This window comes from Mesoplodon bidens, assembly GCF_964165515.1.
Source record: "Mesoplodon bidens genome assembly, chromosome: 15".
NCBI lineage: Eukaryota > Metazoa > Chordata > Mammalia > Artiodactyla > Ziphiidae > Mesoplodon > Mesoplodon bidens.
In genome coordinates, this window is record NC_138171.1 from 36,314,893 (window position 1) to 36,339,327 (window position 24,435).

At 48.9% G+C, this 24,435-nt stretch overlaps 1 protein-coding gene across 15 annotated transcripts in view; it reads left to right on the top strand.

Moving 5' to 3' along the window:
* Positions 1–24,435, top strand: part of CUX1 (cut like homeobox 1) — a 374,908-nt gene that overhangs the window by 164,866 nt on the left and 185,607 nt on the right. For all 15 annotated transcript variants that reach the window (XM_081255634.1, XM_081255632.1, XM_081255622.1 and 12 more), the window contains exon 3: positions 9,591–9,638. In XM_081255634.1, coding sequence (XP_081111760.1) covers positions 9,591–9,638 — 48 coding nt within the window. The remainder of the gene's footprint in view (positions 1–9,590; positions 9,639–24,435) is intronic.

Below are 24,435 nucleotides of genomic sequence, written 5' to 3' on the forward strand. Positions count from 1 at the left end.
AACATGACTAAGGGCTTTTTAGGTTCTGCTCGTACAACGTGTCCAGAATGGGGAGCAGGAGACCCTGGAGCAAGGACCCCAGTGAGGGCTGTGCCGAGACTTGTCACACAGGAGCGGGGAGAGTGGCACTTGGTCCAGAGAGAAGATTCGGGGTGCAGAGGAGGGTGTTGGAAAGACGTGAGCTGGGCCCTCAGATAACTGCAGGGCTCCATCACCAGGCCCAGAAGAGGAAGGCTCAGCCATTCTCGGTCCCCTGGTCAACCCGCGGGTGTGGGGAACCGCTTCTCTGATCTCCCTAAGAAAATGCGTTATTAAGCAAGTCAGTGCTCCCGTTGCGGAGCACAGGCTCCGGACGCGCAGGATCAGCGGCCATGGCTCACGGGCCCAGCCGCTCCGCGGCATGTGGGATCCTCCCAGACCGGGGCAAGAACCTGTGTCCCCTGCATTGGCAGGCGGACTCTCAACCACTGCGCCACCCGGGAAGCCCTCTTTTTTTTTTTTTTTTTTTAAGTGATTTATTTACCAACAAATTGCTACTAGTAATAACATCATTTGTGCTCAGGAGAGCTTCCCTCTGAGCGTCAGCCTTTGGTAGGCGGTGCCTGGAGCCAGTATTTGAAAACTCCCGATTCCACAATGAGGCACAGTCTTGCACCAGGACTGTCCCAGGAGGGACAGAGTGGCCTTGGGAGGGTGAGCCGTGTGGCCAGGACACCACGGGTCCTGTACCTCGGGCAGGAGATTGGACCAGACGACCCTGGATTTCCAGGTTAACCTGATGAAGGAGACAGTTAACTAGTTGCTTGGTTGTAGTTTAAGAGCAACAGTGCCTCACACCAGTCTCGTAATTCTCTCTGGGCCTGTCCTATGTGATTGGTCAGCGGAAGGCTTCGCGGGTCTCAGAGTGAAATACAGTGTTTTGGAAACCTTTTATATTTCAAACATACAGAGGCCAAGGTGAAGAATACAATGAACCCCAGGTCCCATCCTCCCTCTATAATAATCATCCGCCGATCAACACACACTTGTGTCATCCTTATTCTCACCCATTACCCCTTCCCATTAAATTATTTTGAAACAGAAACCATATTTCATCCATAAATATTTTAGTAGGTATCTCTAAAAGATAAAGAGCCCTTTTTAAAAAACACGGCTGCACTACCTAAAATACAGGCCACGTCATTTAAAAATAAAAACAACTTGGGATCTATTTTAACTTTAGTTCATTGTGTGGCCATATTTTATCAATTATAATACATTTTTACACATTTCACCATCTTCAACATTAGAGCGAGGATAAAAATCAGTGACATCACAGTTGAATAAGCAGCACTTTTTTCCCCTTGGTGCGGCATGAAATAACAGTACCTCTTACACTTGACGGTATCAAACTTAGTGAAATAGGCTATGTTATGGAATGATTTTCTTTGGATAAACACCTAAAACATTTTCCAGTCAGAATGTCCTTGTTTTGAGGCCTGAGTAACCAGGAGGGATTAGTGAATTCATTTGGAGATATTTTCAGCTCCGGGCGGGTTTGTAGCATGGAACCTCCTCATGCATAAGCATTTCCTACGGTTTTAAATGCCGGCCAGGCTTATATTTTTGCCTGGCTCCTATCAACGGTTAAACTCCTTCCCCACCTGAACACAGTGAAGGAAATGTGAGCTAAGACCAGGAGAGAGGGGGAGGCTAAGAGTTACCCCGGGCCAAGGTGGTTCTGAAACAGAAGCCGGAGGGATGAAGCCACTTCTGCTTATGCCTCAGGGCTGGGTCCCTAACGACTTTTGTACCCGCACCGGGGCAGGGATGCTGGCAGCCCTGCGGGAGTCACAAAGGAGAGCCTTTAACAGGTACCCTCCACGCTGCCCCCAGTGCTCTTGGGGAGACCCTGTTGTCACCGAAGAAAACAGGGCCCCACTCCTGGTCTGTGCCACAGAGGACAAGGTGCCACCGAGATGCAGTCAGACGGTCGGAGTCTTCAATGTAGGCAGAGTCGTTCCAGAGAAACACACCTGAGTTACAGAGAAGGGAAAGGGAAAAGGGCATTGTAAAACATGTCGGGAAATCTGGACTTTAGAATCTTCTGGAAATAGAGATCATTTTATGGCTTGGAAGACGCATTCCCCCCACCCCCGAGCCATGTGGCTTGTCCCCCCACCAGGGATTGAACCTGGGCCCCGGCAGTGAGAGCGCCAAGTCCTAACCACTGGACCACCAGGGAGTTCCCTGAAGATGCATTTGTAATTCATAGCCTCTTTGTGTTTACACGTGAGGCCTGGCTATTCCCCTTCATCTGCTTGTCCTTCCAAACCTAAACAGCCATGTCCTGGGCACCGTTCTTTCCAAGACTCAGAGGTGGGCCCGGGTGGCCACCAGATTGGAATCCACGGTATGAGATTCTGTGATGCCGGCCCTGGTATCACGTGTCAGTGTGGATGGGAGAAGTGTCATGGGTATTGGGAGTGCCAGGTCCCAAAGAGGGAACAGAGCCTTCCAGAGACCACCCAAGTGCTCAAAATGGGCAGAGAGTCAAAGATTCAGACCATCTGGGTTCAGAGACTGTGTCTTGTGTTTCTCGCTGGCACCTCACAGGTGTGACTGAATACTGCGTGGTGACTTCATAATTTTATTTCTGTTTTGCTTTTAAATCAGAATGGTTTCTCCAGCAGTAGTCATTAGATAGAAGATTCCTCAATAGCATTTTACTGTTCAGTTTTCTGACCTAAAAAATGACTTGTGAATCAGTGGTTTGGAGACTAATGAAAATGCTTTTCACATAGAAGCACCTCTCGATAAACATCGCTTATTATTTGCCACGTGCTCCAGGGAGAGAAGGTCGCAATGCAGTACTCTGGTTTTGCAAACAGACATCCGATATTAATAATCTCAAGGGCATCGCTCTCTACGTGTTAAGATGTTTGCTGCTTTCTGCTCAGTAAATGATACAGAATTGAAGAAAATTTGAAACAACACTGAAAAACCTGTTGCTGAATTAAGTGTGCTAACCCTAAATTTAAGTTTCTTGACCTTGAGTTCATTTCCTAATTCTCATTCACGCCAGTGGGTTGTTTGTTTGTTTTAATTTATTAATTTATTTATTTTTGGCTGCATTGGGTCTTTGTTGCTGCATGTGGGTTTTCTCTAGTTACGGCAAGCGGGGGCTACTCTTCGTGGCGGTGCATGGGCTTCTCATTGCGGTGGCTTCTCTTGTTGCAGAGCACAGGCTCTAGGTGTGCAGGCTTCGGTAGTTGTGGCTCACGGGCTCAGGAGTTGTGGCACATGGGCTTAGTTGCTCCGCAGCATGTGGGATCTTCCTGGACCAGGGCTCAAACCCGTGTCCCCTGCATTGGCAGGTGGATTCTTAACCACTGTGCCACCAGAGACGTCCCTGCATTGTCCTTTTAGAACAGGGTGCTCTTTGCTCTCTGGACAGCACCAAAAACTACAGCTGTTACCACTCCCAGTCATAGCAGGGGACCACGTGCCCTTCTGTGCAACTGCAAACTGAAGAAAACGGGGTCCATGCCAATCAAAACCCCACTGGCGGGACTTCCCTGGTGGTGCAGTGGTTAAGAATCTGCCTGCCATTGCAGGGGACATGGGTTCGAGCCCTGGTCTGGGAAGATCCCACATGCCGCGGAGCAACAAAAGCCCCTGAGCCACAACTACGGAGCCTGTGCTCTAGAGCCTGCGAGCCACAACTACCGAAGCCTGCACGCCTAGAGCCTGTGCTCTGCAACAAGAGAAGCCACCGCAATGAGAAGCCCACACACTGCCACGAAGAGTAGCCCCCGCTTGCCGTAACTAGAGAAAGCCCGCGCGCAGCAACAAAAACCCAACGCAGCCATTAATTAATTAATTAATAAAAAAAGACAGTGCAGCATGTCATGTCCTCACTAACCAATGACGGAGCGGTCCACGGGTCAGAAGTCAGCATCGTTGGTTCTGGGTTCTTAGTTTGGTACTAAACCAGGTAATATTTGGAGGTAGCAGCATTAGATAAGGAATTTCTCAGAGTGCCCAAAATAAAATGGGAATGAGTGATTTTTTTAGCTGGTGACTCCAAGTACATCACTTTGTGTGTGTATGGGTGTGAATATTTAGGGCCTTTTTTCTCTCCAGCTGTCTTCAGATAGATGTGTGTTCTTGAGTACAAACACACACATCCAGCTTTAACATCTTAAGAGGTTATTTTAGCAGGTCTGCCGTGAGACGCGATTATGTCCAAAGACACGATTTTTTATACTGGGCTGGTTAAGACCATGGGCAGCGGAGACCAGTTTACTTTATTTACTAACATTATGAGAGGCGTGGATCTTCCACCATCCTGGAGCGCTCTAGAAATACTTTTGCCATCTGCTGAACTCAAAGCTGGTGCTCTCATGAGGCTGGCCCTGTGCAGTCTGGCGGGGCTTGGGGTGGACCCGGGGCGAGCCGAGTAAGAGACACTGTTTTGTGGGCTGAGCGCCAGGGCTCCCGGATGCCTGCCCCTGAGGCTGCACCTCCACGCCGGCTCTCCCTCCTCTTCTCTTTGCAAGGTCTCAAACGCCTTGGCCCTACCAGCTCTCACATTCCATGACCCCATCCAGCTTTGCCGTTTCCCCTCCGAGTTTAGGCCCATCACAAGCCTTTTGAGTGATCCCTGTGTGCCCCCCACAGTGCTGGTGTCCAAGGTGATGGATTCCTTTACAAAATCTCCGTGTGGCGTGGGCCTTGGAGAGAGCTCTGGGTTCACATCCTGACTCTTCCCGCTGTGCGACCTTGGACAAATCTCCTTCCCTTTCAGAGCCTCAGGCATCGCTGTCTGTGACGTGTGGGTACCAGTCCCTTCGGTTGGCAGAGTTATAGTGAAAAGCAAACGAACATCCTGTATCTGAAGCCCCTCACTCACTTAAGCACTCGCCAAGTGGGAACTGTCATTACCTTCCGCCCGTGACCCCCTTCCCCGTGGGGCTCCCCAACCCTGTCTCGCTTCTTCCTTCACCTCACACTCACTGCAGCCTCTTCCTCAGCCCCTCACACATTGGTTTCCAGCCTCCAACTTTACTCAGCTGTGCTCAGCGCTGCCTGGATGTTCGACCCAACCGTATTCCCAGGCCTGGCGTCTGTGGCGACATTTGACACCAGTACCTTTTCCCTCCTGAAACTGCCTCCTTTTGACCTTGTGTTCTCCTGACTCTCCTATTTCTCCCGATTCTGGCTCTTTCACCGCTCGCTCCCTCTGGCCGTCCGGGGGGGTGGGGGGCTCGCTGGCCTTCACCATCTCCCCCAGGAGAGCCCTGATCCGTGAGCACCTCGCTTAGCCCCGAGCTGCCCGACGTGGTGGCCACTGGCCACGTGCGGCTATGAGGGGCCACTTGACATGCAGCCAGTCCAAACGGAGAGGTAGGGGGATGCATCCCCGGTTTCAAAGACTTAATACTAACAAAGAATGTACACTATCTCGTTAATAATTTTTATATTGGTTACATAGGAAATGACAATATTTTGGATATATTGGGTGAAGTGAAGCTAAAATTGATTTCCTCTGTTTCTTTTTGCATTTTGAACGGAGCTATTGAATGTTGTCAGTCATACAGGTGGCTGGCACTCTGTTTGTGCTGGCAGCGCTGGCCTGGGAGATGGACCCCAGCCTTGAGGGCTCATATCCAGGCAGGGCAGTCTCTCACTTGCCCGGTTCTTAACACACTTTGAGAGATTGTTTGCTCTTTAATTTATTTGCTCATGCACGCACTCCATGCCCTGTGAGTTCCCCCTCTGTGTGACCAACCCGTTCTAGGCAGAGTCAACAGAGGTCTTTCTGCCGACCGGTCCGTGGCCTCAGAGGGTGCCTTGTGCACCAAGCCCAGGGCCGCCCTGCAGCCCTCCCTGCTGTGCCCTGTTGGGGAGCAGACTGCGTGGGGGGCCTCTCTGGGACAAGGGCCCTGGCGTGGACTACAACCAGCTTCCGTAGTCCACCCTTCTGGATTTAAGGCCCCTCGGGCCTAGGTTTCCTCAGCAAAATATCCCCCAGCCCCGCGTTGGATGCTGGAGTTTTAGGGGGGGGCGTGACCAAAACCCATCCCCTGCCCTCAAGCGAGCCCCAGTCTGGAAGGAGGAGGGCACACCCCTGACTCTGATCACAGCCCCCTTCACAGACTCGGGGTGAGAGGGGCCGGGAAGCATATCCCATGCCTGACATCAGAGCCCGGCTGCTTCCGGTTCTGCAGTATCCAATTCAGGTCTGTCGGAGGCCTTAGGGGTCCCCCTTTCAAGAGCCCGAGGGCCATCAGGTGCTACCAGCTGTCAGGTGGAGCAGGGCAGGCCCTCAGCCCTCGCCCAGGGCTCCCAGACCACCTGAGGCCTCCCTGTTAAGTCAAAGACCACCCAAAGCCCATGGCTTCCCACCAGCAGTTGGGAGGCAAGCACTGCACAGAGGTTCTCATCCTTGACCTGTTCATGTCTTATTTTTAAATTCGATTAATATGAGTCTGTGGCCTTTTGAGGGGAAGATTCGCCACAGCCCTGTGCGAGCAAGGGCGCGCACCGTTAACGCACTTTACCCCCCACCTGTGGTCAGTGTGGACCGCGGGGATACCTGACACCTCATTCACGAGTCGCCTTCCTCACAGTCAGCCTTTTGGGAAATCAAACAGCAAACTCCATCCATCATCTCGTGTTTGCAGTTTGTGACCAAAGTACCTCAGTGCAATCATGCTGCCTGCTTGTCCCTTCCTGGGGGAGGCAAGGGGACTGGCCCACCCCCCTCAGAGTCCTGAGGGCTGTTTCCACCTTCACGTCCCCCCCCACACAGAGAATCCAGGCCATGTCACCCCCTCCCGGGGACACAGTGATCTCCCTGTGTGTAGACCTCCCGAGTAGTTACCTGCAGTGGCCGAGTTTCTCCCAAAGAAGCCAGGCTTATTCCTCGTGATGGAAACGTAGGCTTTACTGACCCTGCCTGGGGCCAGCCTGTAATCTTTCCTCCGTCACTCTTCACCCTTGGCAGCCTCTTGCCCCTCACTCTCCCTTTCGGTGTTCTATCTTATCCTCTATGTTGCTGAAAAGCACAGTGGGCTGAATGAGATAGTGTATTAGTTTCCTATTGCCACTGTAACAAACTACCAGACTTGGGTGGCCGAGAACAATAGAAACTTGTCATCTGACAGCGCCAGAGGTCAGAGTCCAGAATGGGTTTTACCGCGCAGAGTTGCGTTCCTGTAGAGGCTCCAGGGGAGGCTCCAGCTTCTCAGGCCGCCTGCGAGCCTTGGCTTGTGCCCTCCGTTGTTCTGACCTCCGCTTCCATCTCACATCCCCTCTGACTCTCACCCCCCTCCTCCCTCTCATCAGGACCGTTGCGATTACATCAGGCCCACCTGGATACTCCAGGGTCATCTCCCCAACTCAGGGCCCCTAACTTAATCACATCTGCCAAGTTCCTTTTACCACGTAACCTAACAGAGTCACAGGTTCTGGCGATGAGGACATGGACATCTTTGGGGGCCGTTACTGTGCTCACCGCAGATAGCCTTATTTATTTAAGAAGAGGCTGCCAAAGAGTTTGATTATTTTTTTGCCATGGAGTTTGGTGTAAAAATAGAGAAAATGACCCAATGGAGGAACAAAAGGACTTCTCCAAGGAAGTCACCTTTAAGGACGCAACCTATAGGAAAATGTATAATCAAAGGGGAAACTATAATTCCTCTTGAGCAAATACTTTCACAGGTTACAATACAAACCAGTGTGGGTTAATTATGTTTGGCAAAGAGCTTATGGTACAGTCCTATTCATTAGGTCACTCTGCAGCAGTGGAGATGTCCTGTGTCTTTGCGGTCCAGTGCCCTGGCCATCAGCCTCGCGTGTCTACTCAGTACTTCAAATGTGGCTCCTGCAACTGAGAAGCTGAATTTTTTAATTTAATCAAGTTACATTTGAACATAAAGAGCTGGTGACAACTGTATACAACCGCATGGGCTCGAACAAGGGAGCCTCACCTGGGTCCGTAGGTAGGCTTTAGGAAGCCCTCAGTGAAGTAATTTGCAGGGTTTTCTCCCAGAGGCGAAGGTCAATAGCTGTCCTCAGATTCTTAGAAGGGCTTCCTGACACCGAAATGTCACAGGCCCCAGTCCAGAGGGAAACCACAAAGAACAGTGGAGCACGGGTACCTGGAGCCGTCGTCCTTCCTAACGCTGCAGAGCCGTGCGCTGTGGTCTCGAGCTGGATTCAGAGCGTGGGATGGAGGCCCCTTTCATCTGGGTGCTTGGCCAGAGGAACACAAAAGGCAGTTACCAAAAGAGCAGACGCCAGCGAGCCCGTGTGTACACACAGCTCAGCTCAGGGCCTGAGTAGGCCCAGGGCCGGGGCTACGTAGAGAGCTGTAGCGTTCCGGGGGCAGAGAGGCCAAGGATTCGTGTCCCCGAGCCCTCTCCTTGGCCCCTACAAAAATCCTACCTGTCTTCCCAGCTCAGATGCTGCCCCCTCTGCGACACTGCTCTTCACCTCCTTAACCTGAATTTATCCTTCCTCTTATGTTCTCCCACAGCACAGGGGCTCTTTTTCTGAAATAATGTTTTACTTTCTCCCCATGTTATGGTTGGATGGGTACACCGTTACCAATACTAGTCAGTTTTACTTGAGCGTCTGCATCAGCCTCGGAGCTTCAAAAAAACGTAGATGCTTAGGCCTTGGCCCAGACTTACTGAACCGGGTCTGGCACATAGATTGGGCTCAGTATATACCTTATATGCCCCAGCTCTCAGTAAAGGAGATGTTGCCTTGTACGAGTCCTTTCAAAGTGTTTGAAGTATTTTCTCCGTTACTTCATTTTTTTTCTATTTTTTAAAAGTTGAGATAGACTTGACATGTAAGATTGTGCAAGTTTGAGGTGTACAACATGTTGGTCTGTACAACCATTTATGTATTACAGTATAATGGCCATAGTAGCATTAGCTCACACCTTTATCACGTCACGTCATTAGTATTCCTTTTATGCTGAGAACAGTTAAGATCTAATCTCTTAGCAACTTTGAAGTTTATAATACAGTATTGTTGACTATAATCACTATTTTGTGCATTAGTCAATTACTTCATTTTAAATAAGATAACATGTTCGCAGGTTCTGAAACGGGTACTGGTGGCTTAGGATAAAATTTCCAGTGACTGTATCAGACATGGATTCAAAATCCATGTATCTCCCATGGATCGTACCCCAAAGTAGCAACTAAAATGCAGGATGGTGACCCACATCCACTTCAGATACAAGCAAATCAAACCTACCGTATAATATTCGATGGTATTCTAAGCAAATTGTCTTAGACTGACACCAGCAAAAACTTTAGTCCACAGCACATTCAAAATGAGGTGTAGATAACCAGGACTCAGGGAAAATAAAGCTTAGTGGTATTCTTAAGTGAGTTCATTTAAACAACGGGGCACAGTTGGCATTATTTACGTGTATGAGGGAGGGAACGGGACAGGAGAGACACCGGGATTGCTTTATGTAATGGTAACCAGCACCGCATTCAAAGCTGTTTTTAGGAGACCTTAACGAATGTTTCCTTCTCTTTTCTTCTCCCATGGCTGCTTCCTGACCCACCTTCTCACCCCAGGATTTGCGCAAGCAGGTAGCGCCGCTGCTGAAGAGCTTCCAAGGGGAGGTAAGCGTTTATGTTTCTTTTGCATCCTGAGCCGCCTTCCTGTTCCTCACGCTTTCTTCCTGTTCTCATAAAGTAAGTGCCACTGGCAGAAGGTGCTTGCTCGGAGGGAGCCTCCGCAGCCACACCGACCCATCCACGTGCAGGTGACGGGCCCCTCAAAGTGAGGTTTCCACCGATTCCTCGATTCAAGCCCACGTGGGAGGGGAGGCGGGATTCGGGATGTCAGAAGCGGCGGAGGAATCCGGGGAGCAGTGGCCGGCGTATCACACCTCCCACGGTGTACTGGGCTTGTTCAGACCCCAGCCTCAGAGCCCACAGGCCTCCCCGAGCACACTGGTCCCCTGAGCTGGATGGGGGCTGCAGCCACGAAGTCTCCCATGCAGAAAGGATGTGCTCCGTCAGTCTGGTGCCTTCATGCACAGCCGCGGGGGAAAGAGGAACTTCACAGGCAGAAGCCACGAGGAGTAGGTCTGGGCTCAGTATAAGGAACGTCTTCTCATGGATCCTTCCAGAGAAGGGCCAGGCAAGGTGGCAGGTAGGCGGCCAGTCATCTGAGACCTGTGTGCCCTGAATGCTGTTCATCACAGATGATGCGGGCAGTCCAGGTAGGTGACACGCCTGCTCCTTCTCTGCCCTTTGTGTAGACACTCGGTGAATTTCAGAAAACCAGAAGTGATGTTAGTGTCGGGGGATTATCCGCTCTCAGCTTCTCCTGTAGGAACGATGACCTAGTAATAGCAGCAAGGAGGAGCGAGACTGTTCTCAAGCCCTCTAAGGAACCCACGCCGGTGGGGCCTTCGAAATTTTGTGTTCCTGCAGCTTCCCAACTCACAGAGAGCCCGGGAGGAGGGGCTGGATGCGGGGAAGTGAGGGGACGAGGTGGGGAGCGCCAAGAGGCTGGGATCCTGGCCCCTCGAGCTCCCAGCGAGAGATCGGGGCTGCCATTTGGCCAACTCTTCAGCACGCGGGTGACAGCAAAAGGTGCGGGATCCGAGGAGGCGGCGGAGGGCGGAGAGGCGATTCCAGGACGGCGAGGGTTGCATGTGAGGGCAGCAGCCGCGGTGAGGCTGGTGATGGCTGCAGATTTGAGAGCAGTGCAGGCGGGGCTCCTCTCTCGGTTTATAATTTCCTGCCGCAGGAAGTCGTCCCCCCTCCGTGCTTGGCTCCCTAAGGCACAGAAGGACATCGGTAGCCCAGGTCTCGGAAGGACTTGAATTGCCCTTTCCTCAGAATTACATCTCCAAACCCTCATTTTCTGAGTAAAGCCATCACCTTACACCTGCCCACATGTGATCTAAGCTTTTCTTCTACCTGTTCAGCAGCTTTTGTGAGACCCATCAGCTTAGTGTTTCTCTGGTTGAAATAGCTCAGGGTGCTCTTTCTGTTGTTTGCTTGTTTTTGATTCTTTCTGAAAAATTTCCAACCTACCTAAAAGTAGAAAGACTGGTATAACGAAGAGCCAAGCACCCTTTACCCAGAATCCTCACCTGTCAACGTTGTGCTACGTTTGCTCCCCTCCCCCCACCCCTTTGCTCAACATTTGGAAGTGAGTTGCAGCCAGCCGGCCACCCCACACCCTCAGCGGCATGGGCGTCTCCTAAAATTAAGGGCATTTCCACAGTAACCCCGAGTATCACACCTGGGAAAATAACACGAATTTCATAATATCTGATATTCTGTCCAAAATCAAATTTCCCATTACCCTTAAAATGTCTTTTATAACTGCTCTACATTGCATTTGAGGGATGGATATATATATATATATATATATACACACATATATATATATATATATATATATATATTTATTTATTTATTTTTTTATTTCTCTTTTAATATAGACACTCTCTCCACCCCCTCACCTTTGTTATTGTTTTTGTTTTTAAAGAATCTAAGCCAGTTGTGTAGACTATCCCACATTCTATTGGGGCGATGGGTTTACTTCTGGCAATATATATTAAATTTAGAATGCCTGTGAGACATCTAGGCTTCCTATTTGCCTTATTTTTTTTTAAGGCTATTTGAAAAGTAAATATTTTTATAGCACCGTTAATATCTACCAAGCTGCTGCTAATTGCTATATTTATGTTAAATAATGTGTGCTTTCCAATAAGCTGATTTGAGCAGAGGGGGCTAAATCCTGCTCGTTTCTGAAGACTGAGCTTGCATAGCAGCGGATAACTGCACGTGGGGACCACGAGAGTAGGGATGACCAGGGGCAGCGTGTCCTGATGCTTAGATGGGGCGGGATCCGTTGTTTTCCTAAAAAGCCACCTTCTCTAGTAACCAGAGGTTCATTCTCGTACCCATCACTCGAGTGTCTGCTGCTGCAGTTTTATTTATCAGATATATTCTTTGAGTTCATCCCAATGTGCTTGAGTTCCCCTAGAAGAAAGTACTGTGTTAGTGAAAAGGTAATCTTCGCCTCAGAATTTGTACAGATTTCTTCCTTACTTGAGATCCCCAAAAGAAAAAAACAAAACAAAATAAAAATAAAGTTTTCAGACAGCGAGAAATTCACAGACAGAGGTCTTTAGAGTTCCTGCGAGAAGACTTCCTTTTTTTTTTTTTTTTTTTTTTTTTTTGCGGTATGCGGGCCTCTCACTACTGTGGCCTCTCCCGTTGCGGAGCACAGGCTCCGGACACGCAGGCTCAGCGGCCATGGCTCACGGGCCCAGCCGCTCCGCGGCATGTGGGATCTTCCCGGACCGGGGCACGAACCCGTGTCCCCTGCATCGGCAGGCAGATTCTCAACCACTGCGCCACCAGGGAAGCCCAAAGACTTCTTTATTGTGTGTCATAACGTGACGGAAAACGCTAGCCGGGCCAGGGTGCCGTTTACGCCCTTAGGTGTTTTCTCATGGTCCTCGGTGTAAATCCAGACGCCCTCCTGCCTGTGGTTTGTGGGGCCCACGTGGTTCAGTAACTGCTCACCTCTCTAGGGTCCGCTCACTCCTTCCCTCCTGTCCCAGCATCCATGGCCATCCTGAGTCTCTTGCCAGGTCCTTGTGCACAGGGCGTCCTCACTGGTCCCCAGGCCTTTGCACGGCTGACCTGCTTCCTGAAACGTTCCTCTTCCTTCCTCTTTACCTGGCTCACTTCCTCAAGGAATGTCTTCCCTGAGCCCCAAAGGATGGGCCAGGTGCCCCCCATGGTGTGCTCCGAGCTATTCGTGATGCATTTGTCATCATACCGGAGAGCCACCTGTCACTTTGTCTCGGTTCTCCTTTCGTCTGTAAAATGTGTGAAGGCAGCCACTGTATGTTGTCCTGTTGGCCATTGTGTTCCCAGCACCCGACGCAGCAAGTGAGAATCAAAAAGTATTTGGGCTCTCAGAGTGGTTATTGATAAATGATGGAACAGCCAGGTTCCCCCGGGAGCAGTTTTTAAAGCACCTTGCCTCTCTCCTTTCTTCAGGATCTGTTGTTGTTCATAAGGTGAGAGGGACCCTGGAAGGTATGCTCGGGAAACACCTTTAGAAGAAACTAGTAAATAATGACTTGTTGTCCTTGATTGAAAGGTTTGGGATCATACAGTCATAATGGTTATTCATAATTATTATAGCAAAGTCATCAAGTTTAACTCTTACACCCAGCCAGCTGATTGACGAGGTGGAGGTGGGGAGGGTCAGTCCAGTTTAAGGTTTATTTCAGTCCAGTCATCAGGCAGTCCCTTCAGTGAAGTGACAGTCACACCGTCTAGGAAAACACTAAGTCTTCCAAATTGCCACCCCTGCTCCTAGCTCCTCTCCCTGAGGAGGGTCCTCGTACAGAAGTTGAGGGGGTGAGGACTTGGCCTAGGCCCTACTTCTCTTGGCTGTAGGGGAGCTGCATATTTAACCCAAGTATCCTCAGGGAGGAAAATCCTCTTAAGAACTAACTTAGTTGCTTATATTAGAGGGGAAATAAAGGACTAAAAATCCATGAGCTTAGCATCCAGCTTAAAAAGTTATAAAAGTATGATAGAATAAGCTCAAAGAAAAGAGGAAGAAGTAAATTAAAAATGCAGTAATAATATATAAATTAAAATGAATGAAAAAGAAAAGAAAGACCCAAGAAAGAAATAGCCCAAAAGTTGGTTCTTTGAAAAAACTACTACAATAGACAAACCACCTTCCTAAAGCAAGGGTAAAAAAGGTTAGGAAGGAAAACAGGATAACTTTGCAGCTGCAGTAGAGATTAAAAAGATAGTAAGGGAATATTATAATCAATTTTATGCCAGTAAATGTTAAAACCTAGGCAAAATGGACAAATTTCTGGTATGCTGTGATATACCAAAGCTGATTAAAGAAGAAATAGAAAACCTGAATAGCCTTATAACTATTGCAGAAATATATCCACAAGGTCTAGAGAGTTTTATGGGAGAGTCCTATCAATCATTCATGAAACAGATAGTTCTCTTCTTTTGCAAATTGGGAAAATTTCCTTTCCTTCAGAAAATAGAAAAAGAGAACACTTCCTAACTTATTTTATGAAGCTAATGTAACCTTCATACCAAAACCAGACAAGAACAGTATAAGAAAAGAAAATTAAAATCTGTCTTGTTTATGAATAGATATGCAGAAGTCTTTAAAAAGGTATCAATAAATTGACTCCATCAAGCTCCATGTATCCCAAGAATGCTGTGTGGTTTAACAGAAAAAATTAGTTAATGCAAGTTAGTAATCATTCTCAGATTAAAAAGGAAACATCTCAAAAGTTACAGGAAAAGAATTTGGTAAATTTCAACATTCATTCACGATTTAAAAACAAAAACAAAAACTACCAGCAAACCAGGAATAGAGGGGAAATTTGTTAACCTGGGAAAAGGTATTTATCAAAAACCTACATCAGTCATCATATTCAGTGATGTTAAAAACATTCCCTATAAAATCAGGAACAAGACAAATGCCTACTGTTGCCACTTTTATTTAACATTGTACTGGAAGTCTTAGAAGACTAGTCTTCATGGAAGACTAGAAAAGAAATAAAGTACAAGTATTAGAGCAGAAGAAATAAAACTGTCATTTTTCAAGTGAGCCTCGATTATTTAACAAGGTTACTAGATACAAAATCAATATAAAAAAGTAATTGTATAGCTCTACATCAATAGCAAACTGAAAAAGGATACCACTGCAGATAGCAACAAAAAAAATAAAGGATACCTAGAAGTAAATATGACAACACATAGGAAATCTTTCTGGAGAAAAGTATAACATTCTTATCGAACAATACTAAAGAAGAGTTAAATGGAGAAAGTCAAGGTATTCAAGGAAAGAAATTCCCACTACTGTATTATTAAAGACATCAGTTTTCCCCAAATTGATGACAGAGTGAGTCATTGTAATTTCAATCAAAATTCTAACAGTATTTTTCATGAAACTTGAAAAGCTGATTCCAGAATTTATATGCAAGAGCAAATGGTCAATAATGACAAATATAATAGTAAATAAGAATAAGACAGAGAATTTGCCCAACCAGATTATCAAAGCTACAGTAATTGGCACAGGGACAGATAAATACACCAATGGGATGTAGTAAAGAAATCAGGAAGTGACCTGTGCATATACAGAAGCCAAATATATTGCAAACATGGCATTGCAGATCAGTGACGAAAGGGTGGACTTTTCAATAAATGGCCTCCTGACCATTGGTTATCCTTATGGAATTAAATGAAATTAGATCCCTACCTCACACCATATGCAAACATAAATTACAGGTAAAGACTTAAGGTAAAACTTTAAACCTTTTAGAAGAAAATACAGAATATGATGACATTGGGTTGGGTAGGATTTCTTAAACAGGAAACCATAAAGGAAGACATTGTTACATTCAACTACATTAAAATTTTAAAGTAAAAGCTTTCTTTTTCTCATGGAAAGATAGCCTCAATGAAGTGAAAGGCGAGCCCAGTGCTGCTAGCTCTGTGTCACCTGTATGCACTAGGAAAGGGCGCCACCTCCCTCGAGGCATTTTCCTTATCTGTTGGCAACTTATCATAACAAAGATTCAAACCTATCTGAACGTTTTTTCATAATAAAGATCAAATGCCCCTGATGTGAATGTTGCCCCCTTGGGCCATACTGTGAACCCATCGTACATGGGGTAGTTGCCATACACATAGCCGACAAAGGATTAGTATTCAGGAATTTTTTTTTTAACTTTTACCTATTAATAAGAAAAAAACAAACATTCCAATAGGAAAATGGGCAAAACCATGAACAGCATTCTCAGAAGAGAAAATCAGAATGGTCAGTACACATATGAAGAGATACTCAACCGTATAATCAAGGAAACGCAAATTAAAATAATCTAAATGCACCTTATGCATATCTACCAGGCTGGCCAAAATTCAAAAGTCAAGATAAGAGCATAAATGGGTGCAACCTTTTTGAAAACCTATCTGGCATCAGATTCTCCAGCTGAAGAAGTACATATACTTTGACAGAGCATTTCCACTCCCAGACATACACCCTAAATAAACTTAAACATGGACCCCAGGAAACAAGGTCAGGAGTGTTTGCAAATGGTAAGCAAGTGGAAACAACCCGCTTTCCATCAGCAGTAGGAAGAATAAGTAAAGAATGATGTAGTCATACAGTGGAATACAACACAGCAGGAGAAAGTGAATGAAATGCAAAATGGTGCAATACTGAGCTGATACTGTTTAAGATACATTTGTATTATTATATAATAGAACCATAACAAAAAGGTTAAACAGGAAATCCAGAACAGAGGTTGCCGCATATAGGCACAAAGGTGGTTTCAAAGGTCATGGGAATGTTGTTACTCACAGGTGTTCATTTTGTTATTTGTAATTTACGTACTCTTTTGTAAGTGTGAGCTACTTCTTTCCAAAAGAGAATCGTGCTTACAAGGCAGTAGCTACATAATTCTATTTTCGCATGTCAGAAGCTGAGTATTATTTTCTCCCATCTCTTTGCATTTTTCTTCTGTGATAAAGCACATTTGTGAAGTTGTTCAAAATGGCATTTGTGGGACAGTTAGCAAGCGCTGTGCTCAGTGCTTTTCAGGCATGTGCTGCCCGGTCTTCGCCATCCCGGAAAGGAGCCGCTGCTTTGACCTTCCTGCCAGCGGATCTCCAAAGCTGTATCCATCTCTCCTGTTGGCTCCCACTGTGGGAGGATGTGCCCCTTCCTCAAACACTGGTCCCCCACCCCCACCCCAGGGTTTAGAGCCCAGCTCCTGCTTTCTCAGGAACTACAGTCCTGCAGGGACCCCCTCCTGTGTCTTCAGTCTCTGCTAGTTCCTGGAGTGTTCTCAGCAGCATTCCCACAAGTGGTAGCATGTGCCATCTCGGGAGGTAGGGAGAGAGACAGACTCCTTTCTCCCCCAGCCCCTTGGCCAAACTTCTCCAAAGAGCCATCCATCCTACGCGTATACCCACCCCTGTCTGGCATCCACCCCGCTCTTCCTTAACCCTTTAAGTCCTCAGCTCTCTTACCCCAGTGACATTCTGCCCACCTGATCCTCTCTTGATAACCTCTTCTTTTGACATCCCGTGATGCTGTGCCCGCTGAGTTTTCTGTTCACTTCTCTGCCTATTGATTTTTAGTCTCCTTGGGCTGTTCCTCCTTTTCCCTTCAGACCTCTGAAGAACGGCCTTCTTTGCTGTATCATCTCTCAGGATCTGCCTGTGGAAAACTCAGGTTTCTCTCTCTAACTTGGTCTTCTCTTTGGAGTCCCAGCTCCTTCGAGAATGCCTGTGTGACATGACCTCGCGGTTTTCCGCAGGAAAGACTTCTTAACCCACAACCCACCTCCCCTTCTCTGGCTTCCATGCCTGCTGAAATTCCCTCCTCCTCCGACCTTCACCTTCTTGGGCATAACGCCCCAGGGGGCCTGGCCGGCTCAGCTGGAAATCCAGGACGCCTCCTCTCTCCCATGCCCCCACCTCCTCCATCCCACCTCCAGAGTGCACCGTCGCCGTCTCCCACACGCTTGTCCAGTGCCGTGTCGTGTGTCACCGAGACCAGTGGTTCCCTAACTGGTCTCTGTTCCCGCTCTTACCCACCCTACCCCCTCCTCTCCTCTATGCATCAGCAAGGATTGGGTCCTTCCTTGCTTCCAGGGCCTCCCCAGTGCCCTGGGCCTTCGGGGTGCCCTGGCCTGGCCGCTGCCTGCCTCCCAGCCCCAGCTGTTCCCCCAACCCCCCGACCGGCCCTCTCCTACTCATCCTGTAGGGCTCGCCTCAGGTGTCACCCCTCACAGAGGTGTCCTCTGACGGTCAGTCCAAACTGAGGCCCCTTTATTTCTCTTGTAGCAAGTTGTTCCGTTCAGAGTGCCTTCCTCTGTGTATGTGAGTTTTCATGCCCGCCACTCTCTCCAGATTTTTCGTCTGTATTGGCCTCCTCTCTGTACCTAGACCTGGCCCCGTTGAGCATGCGGTAGGTGCCCATTGGATGGGTGGGTAGAAGCAGCATCCTCATTTCACAGATGAGGAGACTAAGCCCAGAGCAGGTAAGTAAGATGCCCATCGTCACATGGGTGATAACGGCGGGCCTGGGCTGTCTGGCCTCCCAGACCGTGTTCTCCAGTGATGGTGCTTGGGGAGTGGGGAGGTGGCGCCCTCTGCCCCTCCATTCTCTCAGTCAACTCCCTGGTCTTTGATAAGGACAGTTGATGTTCATTTAGCGTAAAGCGCTTGGCAAACACAACTTCAGGCTCCCTCCCCTTCCAACCAGCCCCTCCTGTATCAGATCTGGTGCTGCATGCCTGGTCCCCGTAGACATAAATATCCATAACTGTGTGCAGATCCTTTGGTGCAACCCAACCTGTGCCCCTTGGAGGAGTGGGGTGCGTGTTAACTGATGTTGCAGTGTCACCTGCTGACATGGCCCACGGGAGGGACCAAGCCATCCTTTGGAATTTTCCTTTATACTGAAGGTCCACTGTATACGTAGCAGCAATGGTATTCAGAGCCTCAGTCTGGCCGTGTGAGACCCCACGTGGGCTCTGATGCTGGGTTTTACTCTCTCTGTTCGTTTCTTCATTCAGTAAAACCCCCGAGAGCCGACTGTGTGCAGCTCTGGGCCAAATAGGAGCTGAGGATACAGCCGTGGATACAGTTGACAGGTGCCTGTGTCCTAGTGAAGGGACACAGGAGTGATGTCAGATGGTGACAGTGCTGTGAGGGAAGTGATAGGAACGGAGAAGCGCAGGAGAGGCAGGGCAGCTGCTCCAGAGACGGTCTTCATGGGAGGTGACGTTGGGGGAAGACCTGCGTGATGAGAAGGACCGGCCAAGCACGGAGCTGGGAGAGTGCCGGGCAGAGCGGGGAGGTGCCAAGGCCCCGAGGAGGGACAGTGCTCGGAATGAGTGGGGACCGGAAAGGAGACCTGCGGGGCTGGGGGGCCTGGGCCGAGGGAGCGAGGAAGCCAGGCCAGAGCAGCCAGCGGGGTACGGGTGGGCAGGGGTCTCACGGGCCACGAGATGGGAAACTGCCTTGAAAGGCTCTCATCCAAAGACGTCTGAGTGCGGTGTAAAGCAAAGGACCGTGCACACTTGCAGGTCCATCTGATAGATTTAATAAAAAAAATAGACGAAATGGATTGAGTTGGGTCAATAGTCCATGAATTAGTTAAAAGTGACTGAGTGTCCAGGGTGCCCTGTGGCCTGGGTCTGTTGTCCTGTCACATATTTGTGCACTCACATCTAAAGGCCACGGCTAAGTAAAGCCCGGAGGTCCGAGTGCTTTACTCCCAAGAACATTTCGCAAGGGGTTAGAGGCGCTGACCCAGGCGCTGCCGCTCTGTCTGCTGTGAACTCGGGCCACTCCTGGGCCTCTTTCTGTCTGACTCTGCGCATCTGTAAAGTGAGTGGGTGAGCGAGGGAGTCGGCAGGGAGCCCTGTGGCTCTGAAGTCCCGTGTGACTCAGTGGCCTGGTACGTGGGTTGACTATCAGCAGCAGAACAGAAGAGGGGACATTTTCCAGCAATTATATCTGTTCCTCGAAGGAGCGGTCATTCAAGGTAGCGAGTTTCCCATTACTGGGAGTGTTCAGACAAAGGCCAGGGGACCACCTGTCAGGGATGTTTTCAGCTCCTACCCAGTCTTCAAGGCCCAACCCAAACTTTGGAGCCTCTGAGTCATGTCAGAATACCCTCGCCAGAAACAAACCCTTCCCCTCCTCATCTCTGGTGGGGCTCCGTTTGTATCTGTCTTGTGATTTTTGAGCCTGGAGACATTGTCTTTATTTTCTACTTACTGGAACACAGTTTAACTAGCCCTATACTAAGCCTTACGCTTCTGAAATCTAGATGATAGGGACTGTGTGTGTTACACATGCACACACACGTGTACTTATGTCCCCATCATACCTGTACTTAGCAAGTACCACATTAAGCCTTGTGGGCAGGTTGGTAGTTGAGAAAATTGGACCAGACAGGTGGGTCCCAAAGCTGGTCCCCGGATAGCCCAACCGGCTGCCTGAGAATCACCCACATGTTTCCAGAAATACAGCTCCCCGGGCTCCTCCCTCCAAGGTTCTCATTGAGCAGACTGGGGAGGGGACCTAAGAATCTGTCCTTTTACAAAGTCCCCACTAATTCTCATGCGTGGCTGATTGTAGGACCCACGGGCTAGGCTCTCCCCAAGGGCAGTTCCTCTAGGTCAAGTTCCGGGTCTGAGCGCCCGCTCAAGCACCCTTGATCCGTGTGTCAGGAGCTCCATGATTTTGCTTTAAAATGTATTTCCAGGCGTCATGTCCTTGGCTTCTGCTCCGGCCAGGCTGGTCTATTTACCGTCACCGAACATGCCTTGTGGTTTCCTGCCTCTGCCCTTTTGCTAAAGTCACGGCCACCGTTATTATAACCTTTTGCTCTTCCTCACCTATAAAAATCATTTCCATCCTTTAAGACCGAGCTACAAGTCTGCCTCCTTCGTTCCTTTTGCAGACCATCTCAGCCTGCTGCTGACTTTTTCCTTTCAAGGGCCTGCATCTTCTCCCCGAATGTGTATCTCCCTCTTTGCCTGACCTAGCTGGTTGAGGGAGGTATTCTCAGCTGAAGTTTCCTCCCTCTTACCTTCTCCTCGTTAGCAAGGACTCACCGAGTCCTGTGTTTGAGGCTTTGCACCGGGTTCCTAGTGACCCACAAGAAAAATAAGGTGGCCTCCCCTCCTTGGGGCCTCAAAGGCATCTGCCAGTTTGAGCCCAGTGTCCCTCCCCCCTTTTCTTAATTTTTATTTTATTTTATTTTATTTTTTTGCAGTACGCGGGCCTCTCACTGCTGTGGCCTCTCCCATTGTGGAGCACAGGCTCCGGACGCGCAGGCTCAGCGGCCATGGCTCACGGGCCCAGCTGCTCCGTGGCATGTGGGATCTTCCCGGACCGGGGCATGAACCCGTGTCCCCTGCATCGGCAGGTGGACTCTCAACCACTGCGCCACCAGGGAAGCCCTAATTTTTATTTTATATTGGAGTATAGTTGTTTAACAGTGTTGTCTTAGGACTTCCCTGGTGGCGCAGTGGTTAGGAATCCACCTGCCAGTGCAGGGGACATGGGTTCGAGCCCTGGTCTGGAAAGATCCCACATGCCACGGAGCAACTAAGCCCGTGTGCCACAACTACTGAAGCCTGCACGCCTAGAGCCCATGCTCCGCGACAAGAGAAACCACCACAATGAGAAGCCTGTGCACCACAACGAAGAGTAGCCCCCGCTCACCACAACTAGAGAAAACCTGCGCGCACCGACGAAGACCCAACACAGCCAAAAATAAAATAAGTAAAATTTATTCACAAAACAAAACAATGTTGTCTTAGTTTCAGATGTACAGCAAAGTGATTCAGTTATTCATATACATGTATCTATTCTTTTTCAAATTCTTTTCCCATTTAAGCTACTACAGAATATTGAGCAGAGTTCTCTGTGCTATACAGTAGGTCCTTGTTGGTTATCTATTTTAAATATAGCAGTGTGTACATGTCAATCCCAAACTCCCAATCTGTCCTTCCCCCCTGGTAACTGTAAGTTTGTTCTCTAAGTCTGTGAGTCTGTTTCTGTTTTGTAAATAAGTTCATTTGACAGGTGAGCACAGGGCGGGCCAGGCACCCTGAGGACACGGCAGACTCTGGCTGGAGGTCAGGGGAGGCTGCCGTCCTGACCCATTTCCAGGGGAACTTCCTTCTCAGCCAACACGACCATCTTCAGACTCTAGGGCCCTTTTACGCGCCTGGTAGTCAGGGTGACTGTGGTGGCAGTGGTGACGGTCTTGGCGGTGACGACGACCGTGTGTTTTAATTCTCTTCCTCCGAAACCCAGCGGCCTGGTGGCTGCAGCGTCTTCCTGTAGGCCCTCTCCATGATGGCTCAATTAGGGGAGCAGTAGGACTGTGGTTCAGTATTCAGGCCAGCTTCCTAATTGAAAACACATTTTCTCCTGCAAAGCTGCAGCTGGTTTGGTTCTGCTCATGCAGAAAAGGATATAACCTTGCATAACATAGGAAATGAACGGTTGAGAGAGAAGCCAAATTCAATTTCAGTCAGATACGTTGAGGCTAAGCCCGTGATCTATGGAAACCAGTGAGCGAGCCGAGCGCACGTGGAGGGGGTGTGCTCAGCAGCCCATTCATCACGGCCGCCCGCCCTGTGCTGCCTCCGCCGTCGCCGCCGCCTGCGCCACCGCGCCCGCCGCGCCTGGGCCGTGGCTGGACCGCAGCCAAGCACTCCAGAAGTTAACCTCTTAAAGACCTGGAGCTGCTTTCTGTTGAATAAATGTAATTTTGTGGTCAGAAATAAATGCTTGTGATGGAGCCGGAGCTTTGAAAACAACAGCCCGCCAAAGCTATTACAAATTGCTCCGCGCCGGGGAAGCCAACAGCATACATGAAGATTCCGAGGGTACGGCAAATTGATTTCGGCCCAGAGCTCTGCAGCTCTTCAATAAAAGTCCTATTAAGCCATTGTATGTAATGAACAATCCAGAGCAAATCTAATATTTTCAGCAGATAATTATTTTTAACATCCTCTCGGTAACCGTCGGCAGAGTTCGTGGATGTTTACAGCACACAGCCGCGCCCGGCAGGCCCTCCCCAGCCTTCCTTGGCTTCTCTGCCGGAGGACCCGCGTCAAGTGCCCTTGGACGTGGTGCTCCCTGAGGGTCCAACAGCAGACCCTGCTCCGGAACAAGGCCACGGAGGGCTCCGGGCTGCTCTCCCAGGGCCTGGCGCCCAGTAGTTGCCTGGGAAATGTTTGTTGAAATGAACTGAGTTGAAATGCAGAAAAGGGAGCTCAAAGAGCTCTAGAATAAATTAGTAAGAAGATACGCTGGCAAAGCTGACTCAGAACCTGAGGCTCTAGAGATCAGAGGGTCACAGGTAATTAATTTGAGGTCCCACGTGACAGAGGGACTGGTGCCAGTGCCCAGAGGAGCCCCAGGACTTGCCCAATTGTACTTACATTCCCTGACAGCTCGGGAAAGAGGGTCTGTATCAGGGAACCCACACTGATGGAGCCACCAAAGTGATCTTGCAGCCAGCTGGGTGGGGGTCACTTCGGCAAGGGCCACCACACGCTCCTGGACTGCTCCACTGCTCTGTTTGTGGCCAAGCTGTGACCCTGGTCATGCTAAATTATGTCATTCTCCCAGACCATGAGCTTCTGGAGGACAGGGTCTACTCATTCATTCTCTCATTCAGTGAGTGTTTACTGAACATCTACTGTGTGCCAGACTAGACCCGAACCAGACCCTAGTATGTGGTTTTAGGTAATTAACTCAGATGCGGCTTTCATGGAGCTTAACAGTTGAGCAGGATCTGTATCCCCACATGGCACAGTGCTTGGCACATAGTAGGCCCTCCGGAAATGATGGATGGATGGGGATGGCTGGATGAATGGCTGGATGGAGGGATGGGCAGTCATGTAGATGGGTGTGCAGGTAGATGGATGGATGGATGAATGGATGGGCATGTAGATGGTTGGGTAGGGGTAGGTGGATGGATTGGGGTGAATGGCTGGTTGGATGGATAGATGGATGGATGGTTGAATGGATGGATGGATGGATGGATGACTGGACAAGTAGGTGGATGGGCAGGGAGGTGGATTGGTGGATGGATGGGGATGGATGAATGGCTGGTTGAATGGATGGATAGATGGAGAGTTAACACCGCTGGTGTATAAATCAAAAGCAATCTCTGTTGATTAAAAAATGGCTCAATTCTGTGTGTTTACATTCCCAGCCCCATTCAGGAAATCATGTGATACCAGGGGGCAGTTGTGATATGAAGGTTAAAAGCACTGGACCTAGAGTTATAAGGCCTAGGTTTGAGGCCTGACTTGCCAGTGACCTTGACCTTCACCAAGTCAGCTGATCTCTCTCAGTGCCTGTTTCCTCATATAATAAATGTGAAGAATTGGGGGCAATATATTCAAATGAGGATTAGAAGTTGTATTTATCTGTGAGAATAGACTGACTCTAACAGTTTTTTTCCTGGACTAAAATTATCCAGCTTGTAACATTCGGTCATGTAGTATTTATTTGAATACCTTGGAATTTAAATTATTAGGGTATTTTATTTTCTGCAGATCTCCCTCCCCTTGAAAAAACTCAATCTGGATGTTAATTAGGTTTTACTAATGCTCCATCAATTTCATGCAGTAATTCCTTAAATGAAACTGACACCAAGGACCAGATGGTCGAAAGAAGGACTGTGAACCTATGTGCGTGACTTGGGGCGGGGGAGCACGGGGACACTGATAACAGCCCAGGGCAGTTCTGTTGCTTGAACGTGGGTTATTCCATGTTCCACTTCTCCCAAATCTTCAGACTGTGCCCCTGCTCTCTTTGCCAATCATTATTTGCG